At 31.3% G+C, this 16,447-nt stretch overlaps 1 protein-coding gene across 1 annotated transcript in view; it reads left to right on the top strand.

The window, feature by feature from the left end:
* Positions 1-1,964: 1,964 nt before the first annotated feature.
* Positions 1,965-16,447, top strand: part of LOC139487823 (plexin-A4-like) — a 37,820-nt gene continuing 23,337 nt past the window's right edge. Inside the window, exons 1-8 of the mRNA XM_071272965.1 lie at positions 1,965-2,077; positions 2,206-2,245; positions 4,694-4,992; positions 5,398-5,750; positions 9,814-10,023; positions 12,438-12,557; positions 12,881-12,984; positions 15,646-15,751. Coding sequence (XP_071129066.1) covers positions 4,791-4,992; positions 5,398-5,750; positions 9,814-10,023; positions 12,438-12,557; positions 12,881-12,984; positions 15,646-15,751 — 1,095 coding nt within the window. The 5' untranslated portion in view covers positions 1,965-2,077; positions 2,206-2,245; positions 4,694-4,790. The remainder of the gene's footprint in view (positions 2,078-2,205; positions 2,246-4,693; positions 4,993-5,397; positions 5,751-9,813; positions 10,024-12,437; positions 12,558-12,880; positions 12,985-15,645; positions 15,752-16,447) is intronic.

Genomic DNA, 16,447 nt, shown 5'->3' with positions numbered 1-16,447 from the left:
TCTTATGTACAATACGTTGGCTATGATTTTTTTGGAATATGGAGGTATACTGTTAATAAGTGGTTCTGTATACCATGGATAAATATTTTATAAATAAAGTATTTTAGTGGTGTTTGTGTTTTCTCAAATTTGCTAATTAATGTACCTGCAAATTATTTTTAGATTCAATTGTGAGACAACTTAAACTATTTTCATTGACTTAAAGATAGAGGTAATCCTTTACTTGAAACCTTGTATCGTATCCGATCAATTCATCGGTTTTATTCTCCTATTACTATTGATCAATGTCCAATAAGCTTTGACAAGCTCAAAAGGTATACGTTTGATTTTGTACGATTACCTATAAATAAATGTCGAGTACAATGAACTATTTTCAAACAGACATTGATTCAGTTCACTGATTGAGATGAGGTTAGTGTTTTGAATTATCAGGTATATGTAATTTTCGCCATACCAACCATACATTGTTGGCTGTTTTGTCGGCCGGTACGAACATTAAACAAATTGCGGTTACTTGGATTTTATTTTCCTATCCTATAGATAGGCAAAGTACTCTTTTTTTTATTTTCTTCACAAAATTTTTCGAAATGCCATATTCAAATTTCGACAACATTGAGATATTTATTTGATAAAAAGGAATGAATTGACCTTTTGTCAGGAAGTTTGTCTCATATATATGTAGACTTACATCTAAAAGATGACAATGATGGTCGATCGAAAACAAACCTTTAAGGATATTGTAATCAACAAATGGTGTTCATAATCTGTTTTTTAAACCAGTATTATCTGCAGTAAATGCTTTTGATATGTATCTGCTTTGGGATGTTTCTTTTAAACGTCATATGTTTGTGTTAATCAACAATTAATTGTGAACCAATGATCATCATCGGTGCATTTACCATTGATAGTAGTGTGAAATAAAATGTCAATTTCGTTGGAGGGGATAATTAACACATACGTACACCCTCACAAACAGGTTTGAATTAACTGATAGTAGAGCGATAAAGGATAAATGCCCACTAGACAACAGTCAACCAACAAATAAAGATGAACAAAAACATAAATGCAAAAACATTTAATATAAACGTTACATAGCTAATGCTGTATATCAAGCATTTAATGGTAAAAAAGAAAGGGGGAAACATGCAAGTTGCACTCAAAGAAAAAAAACCGGAACACTGGGGTATTTTCAAAAACAAAACTGTCTTTGTCACTGATGACTAAGCTGTATATAGTAGACCATGGTGAAGATCTAGAATAGGAGGCTAGAAATGTGTCTGCTGAGTAGAGGCACTCGGGTAGGTCTCGTAAATTCGCCATTAAGCTATGATTATAGAAAAAACGTGTATAATGTGGTATTCATTTACATACACATTTTGACATTTAAATGTATATTAAGAAAATTTATTTACAATCTTTCATGTTATATTTTCTGGATTTATTAATAACGATTGAATAGTAAACATGCAAGGAATATTAACGATTATTGGTCGCTCAGCGTCCAGTGGCAAATATTTCATAAATGTTAAGGACAAAAACACAATTATCTTCTTCAACCTGGTCGTTTTATATGTTTACCTGTCGTACATGTACGTCATGAATTCCTATATTTCACGATAAATTAAGTTAATGCTTGTCGTTATATGCCGTGTGATGGTCCTTCATAGGCAATATTTAAGGTGAAAAAACATCGACGTTCCATGACGCTTCGTTTAAGATTACTTTAATATGTGAAAATAAAGTTCAAAAATGTATCCCTAAAACGAGTCTTGCGTATGATTCGTCAAGCGAACATACCTTTCATTAAATTGTAAAAAAGCTCTAATATTAAATGATGCGTGAGTGTTATGAATACAATATTATTTTTGAATAAAGAAAGAGACATAAAATTATAATATTTTTATTTAGTTTATTGAATTTGATAAAGTGGTTAGATCATACATATTTGTCTGCATGTAAGCAAGTTAATATAGTTTTGTTCTTGAGGTAAATATGACTTGAACTGTGTTCAGTGGGATCAATAGCTTTTTTATACTGGATCACGGCTTAAATACTTCATTAAGGAATACCAGGGAATGTAAGGGTACAATTATAATACATGTCAATTTAAATTTTTAGTATATTTTACGCGTTTAGCTCACAATAATGTTAACCCTTAGTAGTGCATATTTAAATAGTTAAATTTATCTTTACTGTTTATTGTAGGATTGTAAAGAAGGAAAACACCGTGAAGCCAACTTGACGGGTAGGTTTGTTTTTTTTAAATTCTATAAGATTTATGATATTTTTCATTATTATTAGTTGCAATATTTTACTGTATTTTCTCCATGTAACACAATTATGAACTTTTTTTGTTATTATTGTTTTGATTTGATCAGCTATTCTATGAATAACTAGTTCAATTATGATGATATTTTTGTAGTTCGACAAACATAAACAAATCCTCGAACAACAATTTCAACGAATAATCCTGATGACAAGCGCAAAAAATACTGATAAACGTAAACATTTTTTTGTTTGGTATCAGATGAGCGGTTTTTAATTCGGAATTGATCAATGTTAAATTCCTTTGCTTTTTCTAATTCTTAGTAATAAGGTGTTTAATATATTTTTGGTGGAATTAAACATATCAAGGTTATTGTTACTTAGTCTTTAGTTTTCTATATTGTGTTGTTTTGTGTTCTGTTGGTTTGGTTTTTTTCCGTGTTTAGACATGGTTTTGTCAGTATATTTTCGACGTATGCATTTTAATGTCCCTTTGATGTATATATATACGCCTCTTTTTTATACTTAGGTAGAAAGTGTTTGTCCTGACAGATAATGTAAAAAGATAATGTGGTACAATTTCCAATGAAACAATCTCCATATATAAGAGACAAAAGACACAGAAATTAACAATTATATGTCACTGTATTGTCTTGTAAAATTAGAACAGCCCATACCGCATTATCATCTATAAGAGGGTCCGAAATAACAAATATAAAACATTTCAAACGAGAAAACTAATGGTCTCATTTATGTTCAGAATAATGAACGTAAAAAATAGGTAACACAGCAACAAAAGACATTCCTGAATTACAGGCTTTTAATATGGGACAGGCATATACAGAATGTGTTTGAGGGGCAGTGGGAAAAGTTTTAACTCATTAGATAACATAGATATACATCTAACAAAAACAAACAAAATGGTTGTGAATGGGTTCTTCTACATCTACACCACAAAAAAGACACTACGTACAAATCTGCGATTACTCACAGTTACTGAATAGTAAAATCACACAAACCCTTAACTCCGAAGAAAATCAAAACGGAAAATCTCTAATCAAATGGTAAAATATAAAGCTGAAACACATCAAAGGAATGGATAACAACTGTCATATTCCTGACTTGTTACAGACATTTTCTCATTTAGAAAATGATGGAATGAACCTGGTTTTATAGCTAGCTAAATCTCTTACTAGTATGACAGTCGTTTCAAATTCCATTGTATTGACAACGATGCGTGAACAAAACAAACAGAAATAATAGGTAAACATGTCATTAATACAGCAGTCAACATTATGGTATAATCCTAATCACTAAAAAAAACCATACAAATATGTAACAAAGACGCACAAAATGGCATACAGAACAAGCATATTAGTAAAGATTTAAGACAAGAATACACAAATTTAACATACTAGTACAATAACACAATGACGGTGTGTATAAGTACAGAGCCACATCAGATATATAAAGAAGAAAGATATATTCAAAGCATATATCAAAAATAAAAACCGAGCAACAATCATGTTTTCGAAGTAACACCAAAAGGCCTATAGACAAAGCACATTAGAAAAAAATGAAAGACAAGAATACGAGAATATCATAAACAATAATGACAGAGTGTACAAGTACCTCAAGTAACTTAATACCAATAAAAACAAACAAATATTAAACAAAGATGCACAAAAGTCATAAATTAAATGTAACAACCTCATTCATTGCCTTCTTTTTTTTTAATTTTATTTATGTATGTTAATTCACCCAAAACGATTGAAAGGGTTTAAACACTAGGAAAAAATGGCCAGATAAATGATCGCTACCCCAAAGCCAATAACAACTAACAATAAAATTATTATTCATCCAAGACAAAAAGTCTTTATATACAGGATCAAACTGCTTACTTAACAAGTGGTGTATTTTTCCAGAGATAAAGGTAATCCATTGGTAAGTTGTATGATCTTCACCATGAAATTATAGACCGTTAGCCCAAATCATGCAAAACAGATCACATCGATGCAGGCAATTAGTAGACTAGATCCATTATGACATGGTATTGGTTGCAAAAAACATATTTTCTTATTTTTTTATTGAATTGATATGTTTCTTCATTTAAATGCAGTATTTTTTTAATCAAAATGGTATAAATTTTCATTTAAATGCAATATTTTGTTTATTCAACTGGTATAACTTGTCATTATAATGAAATATTTAAAAAACGGAGAACTTAATATATGTTTATTGTATTGGTTAAATTTTCTCACAGACCACATTAAGTTCGCGCTAAATGATATTATTATATGGAAAAGGGATATAATATACGATCTAATGATACAAGAGAAACATTCATTGTTATCTATTAATACATAAAATCATAATCTATATTTTCCGTTTGCTCTTTTTAATTTTATAAACAAACTTTTTTTTTCAGGTATATTTGCATGCTAAAAAGGCTAATTATACAAATGTTCTACACTCCGCTCGACAAATACTTGATCAAATGTAATACAGTGGGATAAGCATGAAAGATGAATTTGCTGGTTCTGATAGTAACCGTGCTTGTCACTGAGTTAAGATGTTTTTATTCAAAACCAGTGTACATAAATCATGATGAGAAATTTCGGAATATAGCTGTTACATCAGACTTTGTTTACATCGGCGGCAATAGTAAAATAATTAAGCTCGATTCATCTTTGATTCAATTAGACCATAAATATGTTTCTATGGAAGGTAGGAAATCCATTTACGACGAAAACTGGTTATTGACTACTGATAACAATGCCTCTTTAATTGTTTGTAATTATGACTTAAAATACAACACATTGTGTTTGAAACTCAAACTAGATCTTAGTGTTGTTACTTATAGTTTGCGTCTGCAAAGTAATAAACCGTCTACCAAATATTTAGCAACTACATTTAAACAATCAAATGTTTTAATTATAGCATCTTCAAAGTGTTTATCGCATGATTCAAATACCCACTGCCTTGCTATATCAATGATTTCCTTAGATGTTTTTCTATATGAAGGTAGAAAACATTTCGATTATTTTGTCGACTATCTACAACAAGCGAAGCATGTTACTTTTAGAGCTGTTTTAGAAATAGAGAAGTTTGTTTTTTTTCTCTTTAATACAGAAGATGGACATTCAAAATTGGGAAAAATGTGTACAGGTGATGCTAACAGTAGATCTAACTCATTTGAAGATACCCCTATCATATGTTCACATGATGGCAAAAACTACACACTGGCTTACGATGCTGTTCACTGGAAAGACTACCTGTTTGTTGCTTTTAGTAATGATTCGTTAAATGTGATCTGCAAATATAAGATTCAAAATATCGCAGAAAAGTTTATGAAATCCAGACAAAAACGATTAGAATGTCCATATACTACTGAAAATACATACTTCGAAAAGCAGACATTAGCAGACTGGTGTTTTAATGAAACGTCGAAACTATGTCAACGTGACTTAAATAACATGAATAATGTAAGTTAACGCATGTGTCCTCTTCATTTGATAACACAACAAAGGACATGGATGTGTTTTCTAAAACTTTTGAAATAATGGTATAAGAGACATGACATTTTCTATTAATATGAAATATTGCACTTTATAAATCAAACTATATAATTTATAATTATCTTACCTCCAATATATTTATAGGGATATGATTGGTTAATGGACTACACGTGGTGACTATGTATATTTGATTTAGGGTGTCATATGGTTAGTTACCATATAGGGTTAGAACAATATGGGATTAGTAAGGAGTTACTTCCCTTTCAAAACAAAAGATGCCACAACCCTTTAATAAAACAACACGGTGTTGAGGGAAAATCTGAAAGGATTCAACAGACGAAGAAACTGACGATGAAAGGTTGAAATAAGTTCATAAAACATACTTAAAACTAACAAGTTGTTACTGTTGGCATAACGGAGTTACTTCCTTTTCAAAACAAAACAAAGAAATCTGAAAGGATTCAGCAGACGAAAAATTAAATACATGTAATACACGATTGAAACAAATTCATACAATAAATTAAAGCTAAAAAGTTGTTATTGTTGGCATTTGTTTTCTGTAAAGACAAATGGAAGAATAGGATCTAAATACTTAATTTTGAAGACTTGATCACTTTGAAAGGCCGCTCGTCAAAATACCACATGTGTAGATAGTCGGTCAGATAAATTCGTTACACGGTGTGCTAGTGACATAATACGAGATAAATTGGGTCAGTAAATTCCATTTGGGGTGAGGGCGTATTAGGTCACTACCACACCGATAACGAATTTATCTTACCGAGTATCTTCATATGTGGTATTTTGACTAGTGGTCTATCAGAATGATTGAGTCTTTAATTTACTTAGTATTGAGATTCTACTTCCATTTGTCTATACATAAAACAAATGCCCACAATAACAACCTTTAGCTTTAAATTTGTTTTATGAATTTATTTCGATCGTGCCTGTATCAAGTCAGGAATATGACAGTTCTTGTCCTTTCGTTTTTGATATGTTTAATTTGTCATTTAATTTTGCCATGTGATTACGGACCTTCCGATTTGATTTTCCTCTGAGTTCAATATTTTGGTGATTTTACTCTTCATTACATCTATCAATTTCTTCTTTTGTTGAAAACTTCCAGATTTCTTTTTTTTTTTTTTTTTTAACGAGAAGTAACTCTTTAGTGCAAACAATAACAACTTGTTGGTTTTAATTATGTTTTATGAATTTATTTCAACCTTTCATCATCAATTTCTTGTTCTGTTGGATCCTTTCAGAGTTTTCCTCAACACTGTATTGTTTTTATTAAGGATATTGGCATCTTTTTTTTTTTTGTTTTGAATAGGAATTAACTCCTTACAAACTCCATATGGTTGCTAACCCTATATGGTAACTAACCATGTATTTTTAAGGACACCCTATATCAAATAAACATAGTCACCACGTGTAGTCCTTTAAAAAAAGGTTGAAATAAGTTCATAAAACATACTTAAAACTAACAAGTTGTTACTGTTGGCATAACGGAGTTACTTCCTTTTCAAAACAAAACAAAGAAATCTGAAAGGATTCAGTAGACGAAAAATTAAATGCATGTAATACACGATTGAAACAAATTCATACAATAAATTAAAGCTAAAAAGTTGTTATTGTTGGCATTTGTTTTCTGTAAAGACAAATGGAAGAATAGGATCTAAATACTTAATTTTGAAGACTTGATCACTTTGAAAGGCCGCTCGTCAAAATACCACATGTGTAGATAGTCGGTCAGATAAATTCGTTACACGGTGTGCTAGTGACATAATACGAGATAAATTGGGTCAGTAAATTCCATTTGGGGTGAGGGCGTATTAGGTCACTACCACAACGATAACGAATTTATCTTACCGAGTATCTTCATCTGTGGTATTTTGACTAGTGGTCTATCAGAATGATTGAGTCTTTAATTTACTTAGTATTGAGATCCTACTTCCATTTGTCTATACATAAAACAAATGCCCACAATAACAACCTTTAGCTTTAAATTTGTTTTATGAATTTATTTCGATCGTGCCTGTATCAAGTCAGGAATATGACAGTTCTTGTCCTTTCGTTTTTGATATGTTTAATTTGTCATTTAATTTTGCCATGTGATTACGGACCTTCCGATTTGATTTTCCTCTGAGTTCAATATTTTGGTGATTTTACTCTTCATTACATGTATCAATTTCTTCTTTTGTTGAAAACTTCCAGATTTCTTTTTTTTTTGTTTTGAACGAGAAGTAACTCTTTAGTGCAAACAATAACAACTTGTTGGTTTTAATTATGTTTTATGAATTTATTTCAACCTTTCATCATCAATTTCTTGTTCTGTTGGATCCTTTCAGAGTTTTCCTCAACACTGTATTGTTTTTATTAAGGATTGTGGCATCTTTTTTCTTTTTTTTTGAATAGGAATTAACTCCTTACAAACTCCATATGGTTGCTAACCCTATATGGTAACTAACCATGTATTTTTAAGGACACCCTATATCAAATAAACATAGTCACCACGTGTAGTCCTTTAACCAATCATATCTCTATAAATCTATAGGAGGTACAAAAAATGTAAGATAATATTAGTTACACGGTGTGTTAGTGACCTCATACGAGATATATAGGGTGAGAGCGAAGCTCGAATATTTTAGCTTTAAATTTATTGTAAGAATTTATTTCAATCGTGTATTACATGTATTTATTTATTCGTCTGTTGAATCCTTTCAGATTTCTTTTTTTTTTTGAAAGGGAAGTAACTCCGTTATGCCAACAGTTACAACTTGTAAGCTTTAATTATGTTTTATGAACTTATTTCAACCTTTCATCGTCACTTTCGTCGTCTGTTGAATCCTTTCAGATTTGTTCTCAACCCTGTGTTGTTTGTATAAGGGGTTGTGGCATCTTTTTTGTTTAAAAAGGGAAATAACTCCGTACTAACCCCATATGGTTGCTAACCCTATACGGTAACTAACCATGTGACACCCTATATCAAGTATACATAGTCACTACGTGTAGTCCATTAACCAATCATATCCCCATAAATATATTGGTGGTAAGATAATATTAAATATATAAGGTGTTAGTGACCTAATACGATATATATGGGGTCAGAAAATTCTATCTGGGGTGAGCGCGTATTAGGTCACTAGCACACCGTGTAACGAATTTATTTTACCGACTATCTTCACACGTGGTATTTTGACTTGTGGCCTATCAAAATGATTAAATCTTTAATTAGGGTTAGCAACCATATGGGGTTAGTACGGAGTTACTTCCCTTTCAAAACAAAAAAGATACCACAACCCTTTATACAAACAACACAGGGTTGAGGAAAAATCTGAAAGGATTCGACAGACGATGAAAGGTTTAAATAAGTTCATAAAACATAATTAAAGCTAACAAGTTGTTACTGTTGGCATAACGGGGTTACATCTATAAACACACTTTAACACGAATAACTAACCATGACATAAACTGATACCCGGTTCTTTCGAACAAGTAATTCATTTTGATTTATTTCAAATGAAATCTAATTTATCAAACAGTTTTATTCGTTCCTTTTCTCAAAATCACAATGCGAAAAAAGAAGTCCCCTTGTTCATAATTGGATTTACCTGAATTGAATATTTTCTACAAAAGATAAGTATAAGCGATTTTTCGAAAAGAAAAACAAGGGGAGACACATACGCTTTCCTCAAGCTATTTACATCTTACATAACATCGGCTCGTGCCATTTAACATTGTTAAACCTTCGGACATTATTTGAGATGTGGACATATAACAGGATATTATAAAGACACCAACTACAGTACCTAACACATACATTGACCATTTAAACAAAAGAGATATGTGCATATGGTGTGACCTGTACTTCTGTTAGTACAGGAAATTCAATGCTTAAATATTTAATTGTTTGACCAAAATTAATGTTTTGTGCCTATAGAACAAAATCAGATCTATTGCATTTAAAACGGTATATTGAAACTGATAGCACCACAACAATACTAAAAATAAAATAACTTTGTGTATCTTTCAGCATTCTTGTCCAGAGTTGACTGACGTAGACGACGGATTCTGCAATACTATCTTTTTTGGGTCCGTAGAAGGAACATTACCTTTAACGGAAGTTGAGATCATTTACAGCGAAGAGACTGGAAAAGTTGGTACCATAGTAAAACTGGGTATTCTAAGTTATTTTACCCACTCAGTAATTTTTGCTGGAACCACAACCGGAAAGATTGGTAAAGTATGTAATTTGATTTCTTTATTTTAGCCGATTCATGCATTTCTTCAATATAGGTCATTTTCTATTACCAACAGTTGGTTCATTTTAATTTGCATTGGTTCAAATAGTTCAAATGTGACGCAAACTTGTGTGCATTTTCCTGATATGATTATTGTGTTGTAACGAAAACAGGCGATAATACATGAAATTGTATCTTTGCGAATAATTTTGTCTATTTTTAACATCTATATATCTATTGAGAGACAGATTCAACTTCCGTAATTTATTTAAGACGAGTTGTCGTTTCCACTGTTAACCTGAGAAATGTCGTATCATACTCGATGCATTGGTTAAAAGATATGAAATATGTAGTATGAGTGCCAACGTGACAACTCTCCATCATAATTGCAATTTGTAAAATGTAAACCATTATAGGCCAAAGTACAGTATTCAACAAGGGGCCTCGGCTCTTACCAATCAGCAAGCTATAACGGACCCCACAAATGACTAGACGTAAAACAATTCAAACAGGAAAACCAACGGTCTAATCTTTATAAAAATCGAGAAACGAGAAACACTTATGAACCACCAAATTTAAAAATTAGCAAACGATAACCACTGAACAACAGGTTCCTGACTTAAGACAGATGCTAACAAATGCAGCAGGTTTAAACGTTTTAAATGTGTCATCGGTCTAATTTTTGTATAATTTTTCAAATTATCTTCCCAAAGAGCTGTTAATATCATTTGGCGTTTTTTTTTGTGCGTCGTAAAATTGATTTTATTCAAAGAATAAATGATATTTGTATCTTATTTAACGTAAAATAGCCTGCAAAGACTGACATCGAAAATTGTTCTTAAATATAATCAAACAATTATTACATGTGTAATGATTGGATTGAACCTGGAAGTGAAAGACATGCACAGTACTAGTGTAAATATAAATTTGAAAATGCAAGACTGACATTTGGTGCCACATATTATCTAGTTAATAAAAGAGGAACGAAAGATACCAGAGGGACAGTCAAACTCATAAACTGACAACGCCATGGCTAAAAATGAAAAAAGACAAACAGACAAACAATGGTACACATGACACAACATAGAAAACTAGCGAATAAGCAACACGAACCCCACCAAAAACTAGGGGTGATATCGGCTGCTCCGGAAGGGTACGCAGATCCTGCTCCACATGTGGCACCCGTCGTAATAAAGGTATAAAAATCTGTTATTGTGTTCACCATAACTCAGACTGCCTGTGAGAAAATTGCAGCAAAATATTTGTCTATCCTAAAAAAACAAGGAGAATTTAAGACAACCGTACGGCCTTCAACAATGAGAACATTCCATACCGTCTACTCGGCTATAAGAGGCCCGACATGAAAATGTAAAACGATTCAATTGAAAAAACTAACGTCCCATTTATAACCAAAACAAATACGAAAAACCAATAATACGGACGTAAAACAACGATAACCACTGAACAACAGGCTCCTCAAACACAGAATGTATGTCTGTTTGGTGAAATCCAGGTTTCTTATAATTTTTCAAAGCTTGTAATTAAGTCTAACTGAAAAGAAAAGCTCCTCAAAAAGCAATCATGATGAGTCATAGTATATATATAGAAAAATGTCGTTCGAAATGTGACAAAACAGGCTTCAGTTCAAATGCTATCCTAGTTTAAATACCTATGAGGCAAACTTAAACATTAATACATTTAGAAAAAATAGTTTAGAAAACAACCTAAGTCAGTTGTTATCTTTCTTGATATAAATTGTTTTGGTTTATCATTCGTACATTGCTGCACAGTACAGGTGAAATTAATAATATGAGTATACAGAAATGACGCCAGATAAGAACACCCCTGTGTAAAGGGACTTTAAAGGACAAATATGCATAGACTATTCCACAACCAATTGCAATTTATACCGAGGAAACAAAATAAAGCGTCTTATATTTATTCTCTGTCAATAAATTGGAAATTCCTTTATATTGATATACCATTTCTTTATTTCGGCTTGTAGACTAATAACCGATTGCACGAATTTGTGAGAATAGCATTATAAACAGCTAGGTACAATATTCGTTAAAAACAACTAATTATATAGGAACAAATACTTTAGTCAAAATAATGATACTTCGTGTTTTTCATGCAGCCCAGGTTCTGATTTTGTTTGAAAGTATGCAGTATGCAAAGTCAGTATATTGTATTTATCTCTCGTCTACTTGAGCAACAATGACGTTTTGAACCTTTCCAATGTTTATGTGTGTACAAAGCTATAGAACATATAGAATGCCATATCTATTGAAAAGAGATAAAATCTAAATCATAAACAATTCTGCACTTTTAAGGTATATTTAGAATGGCAGACTAGTAAAAATATCGGCAATTATTACAATATATTTTGATTTTCGATTTCATTTTCTATTGTCAGATATATGTGGATGATAGAAGAAGTAAACAATTTGGAACATTTAACATCGTTCAACACTCGTTTCCAGTTTTAGATATAAAAGTTCAGAACCAGAATGTGTATGTGATGACTGAGAATACCGTAAGAATTTGTACAATTCATAAACATTGATAACCAAGACATATGTTTTAAAGTAACTTTTATAAATTTCTTAAATTGCACTTACTTCAAAATCGCCAATAATGAAGATGTCGTCAGAGGGTAAAGCACGTCGAACTTCAATCTCTTCGTATGCAGTAAAACCTGTTTCTTTTCGTGCTATTAGTCCAATTTTAACCATAAATATAGTTTTAACAAGACTGTTTCAGCTTACTTACTGACTTGAAGAAGTTGTAAGATGTTGCACGTGATATAATGCATTATCACATGATACAGAGTAACAAATACATGTAATTGTATTTAAGGTCATAGATATCGCTGATATTGAGCCATGCCCCGCAGATGTACTTTGCTTGGAATGTATGACATCGGACAATCCGGCTTGTGGATGGGACATTTTAAGTGCTAGGTATATATCAGTTTTTCCATTTAATTGGTTGGCATTTTAATCCATTGTTTCATATTAATTATACCTGAATCATATTATTTTTTAGGTGAAAATTTACGTTCGATTTTCTTCATGTATGTTCTAAACGAGCGTCAGTATGATATAAACTGTGTAACAAATATATGTTGGTCAAACTCCGAACCCTGGCGGCAATAGATATTGACACTGGTGTCTAAAAAATCTACATCAGATTTATTGATTTCATGAAATTTGGCAAATAATCAGATGGCAACAGTAGTCTATCGATATTCTTAATGTAGTGTATGACAAAATATTGGATATAATTTAAGAATAGCAAAACGAAGGTACAAAACACCAGAGGTAACTCAAAAAGGCTAACATTAAATGCATCGACAGATTATGCAATTTCGGATATAAATGAAAACTCATTTGATAGCTACGAAGACTTATACAGTATTGCGCAATTTATATTGCTGAGGGTTGCCAGCTTATGCTCAACTGAAAGTCTATTACAAATTGAATCATTCTTTTGAGAGCTACAGTGAAATTATATACATGTACTTTAGAATTACTTAAAACAGTAAGAATATTAACTTGAAAAACAAAAATAGTAAAACTGTATTTCATAAAAAAAAGTATTCCCAACGTGGATGCATGTACATAGTTTAAATGAAACGATTGAGAAACAAAAATCTGATTATAAAAACGACCTTTTTTAAACCACTGATATCATGACGGTTTATTTTGTTTAACAATATGTTATGCTATACATAAAAAATAAAATATTGTTACATTTCTATTTCTCTTTGAACGATAGTATATAAATAGGACTTATATTTAGGTAAAATATGCAGATAAAGTATACAATGTATACAATCAGATTATGTGGTTTTATTGTCAATGAACAGAAATCCACCAAGAACAACTTCAAAAAGGTATACGCAAATGCTTGTGACGAATTTTTTTAAAGCGCGTGTAATTACAAAAAAAACGCATAAATATTCATTGACAGTTACTCAATTAGAAGCAATAAGAGCTTTACGTGTACACGATGTAATTAAGTCAAATCCAAAAAATAAAACGTTAAATCACCTTTCACTTAGAAAACAGTTCCAATTTTAAGATGAAAATGCATAAAGAATAAATTCAATATGTCATTAGCAATGAAAACTAAAAATCGGACTGAAATTGGTAGACATTCTTTCCTTAGAACGAACGAAAGGAGAAGGACAATGTTTGCCTTCTCACATGTTATTTTTAAGATACGTGGAAAAAGAGATCTTATCAAAAACAATTAAATGGTCGGTCGTTTGGTGCCTTTTCTCTAATGAAAAGGGTAAATGTGCTTGATATACTTACTGAAGGTGTAATGAGATAATTGAAGCCTTGATAATATTTATGTACGTTTCGGCAAAAAGCTTATCAACAGATTGTAGGTATTGCTATGGTCACTTATTGTGCCCTTTTGATAGAAGACTTGTTTTATACTGTTATGGAACACAGATTATGACCTAAATCAGTAAAGACCCGTCTTAATTGCATTTAAGTGATAACGTTTACAACACTTGCCGTTTTATTGATTATATATTTTTTGTTAAATAATCAGGAATTTTCTACAAATACTACCGACATTTACCTAATGGAACTTATTTGAAATAAATCAAATTTAAACAGTAATAACTGTCTTTTCCTAGATATAGATATTTAAGTTTTACACGGGAAACTCCACACTAAAATTGACAGCACAAGGGACGATCTTTCGGATGGTGATATTCCTTTTGCACAATCTAACGATGTTTATATATCACAACTCGTTCGCTATGCCAGTGTCTGTTTTGAATTTTCTTATTCTAATGAACGTAATCTATGTTTTACTGGTGATAATTAAGACAGGGATTTCATGACCAATTACTTTATTCTTCCATAGATAAATAGATTTGGTTTTGAAGTTTGGTTCTTCTAACGGGATAGCACATCCGTATTTTTACGGAGATGTTGTTTACCGTGCCCAAAACTTTAAAAACTATCCTGGCAAACTTAAATAAATAAAATTCTGAAATGTTACCAATTTAACACTTTATTTAGATCTTTAAATATTCTTTTTATTGTTATTAATATGCATTCGGCTATCAGTAAATTCAAAGCAATCTTTACATAACTGTTATATACATATGCACTGTCATGGATCTACAATCTGACGATACCTGAAAAAATTTGGTTTAAGATGTGTACTGATTGATAAGTTAGTCTTATGTGTTTTGAGAGGTTTAAAGACCCCTCAAATGGTATGTGCAAGACACTAGGACTGTATGATGTGGAAGAAACAAAGAAAACACCCTCATGATTTAATGCCGTTATGTCGATCAGAAGTAGTCAGTTACTTATCAAACCACACATTCAAACGAATGTCAAACATGGGAAAGGTTTAACTGCGGAAATGTAAATTGTTGACCATATTTCAATACACTATGCACGTTCCAATTTTTAAACCGATTGCAGCGGTAAAACATATATAACATGTACAATACAGCAAAACAATGCCACTCTTTTATGAAGTTAACCTTGTGAGTGTTTTTTATCCTTTTTAAATGTAAACATTCACCAGTCTTACAATAATTATACTTATGTATTTTGTATAATAAGGAAAGTTCTAAATTATAGCTGCAGGGTCAACACTGATAACTCTACTTGGTGGCTGCCATCTCTTGGTAGAGAATGTCTTAAAGTGAACGCAAAGGAATTGGTGATTGGTGAAACAACAGACAATGTCAGTATCGTTATTTTCTTTTATTATTTTGTAAATAACAAGCTGAGGTAAAACATCGAAACTGCACATAATAACATTAACATACGTGTTCAATTGTGTTTAACGAAATGACACTTAGTTTTTATATAGATATATCAATCAAAAAACAGATGTTATATCCCTGCTTAAAACGTTTTTGATAATAAATATTTTTTTCCTTTTTATAAATACTGATGTTTAAATCATAAACAACGTGCTGTTAATATTTCCGTACTCTTGACAACAGAATTATTGTATTTATATACGTCAATATATTAAATTTTTAACGTCTTTTTGTCCAAGGTTGTATTTTTGTTTTTGACATATTTTGACATATTATATTTATATTGTGTCTTAGGTAAAATGTATCCGCTTAAAGTAGGTTTAGTTGTTTTGTTAATATTTATTCTTTTTGATTATTGATGTTTTATGGTGTGTCTTCCTATGTTGTAATGTAGTACTGCTGTAGTTGGTAAGGGTAGTTGTGTTCGCCTTTTAAAACGTTTAAAACCGCTGTATTTGTTTGTTCTACACAGAAATTATAATTAGCACGAATGAAAAGAAAGGAAAACTAAAACAAGAAAGGTATCACCAAAATACTAGAAGACAGTTATGAGAGTTTTTGACCTTACGCTCACCCATTTCAGCATTTTTGGCTGGTATCTTCCAAACTGAAAA

Source organism: Mytilus edulis, chromosome 1 (genome assembly GCF_963676685.1).
Source record: "Mytilus edulis chromosome 1, xbMytEdul2.2, whole genome shotgun sequence".
Classification (NCBI taxonomy): Eukaryota; Metazoa; Mollusca; class Bivalvia; order Mytilida; family Mytilidae; genus Mytilus; species Mytilus edulis.
Note: the sequence above shows the minus strand (reverse complement) of the source record. Positions and strands in the feature narration are given on the sequence as shown.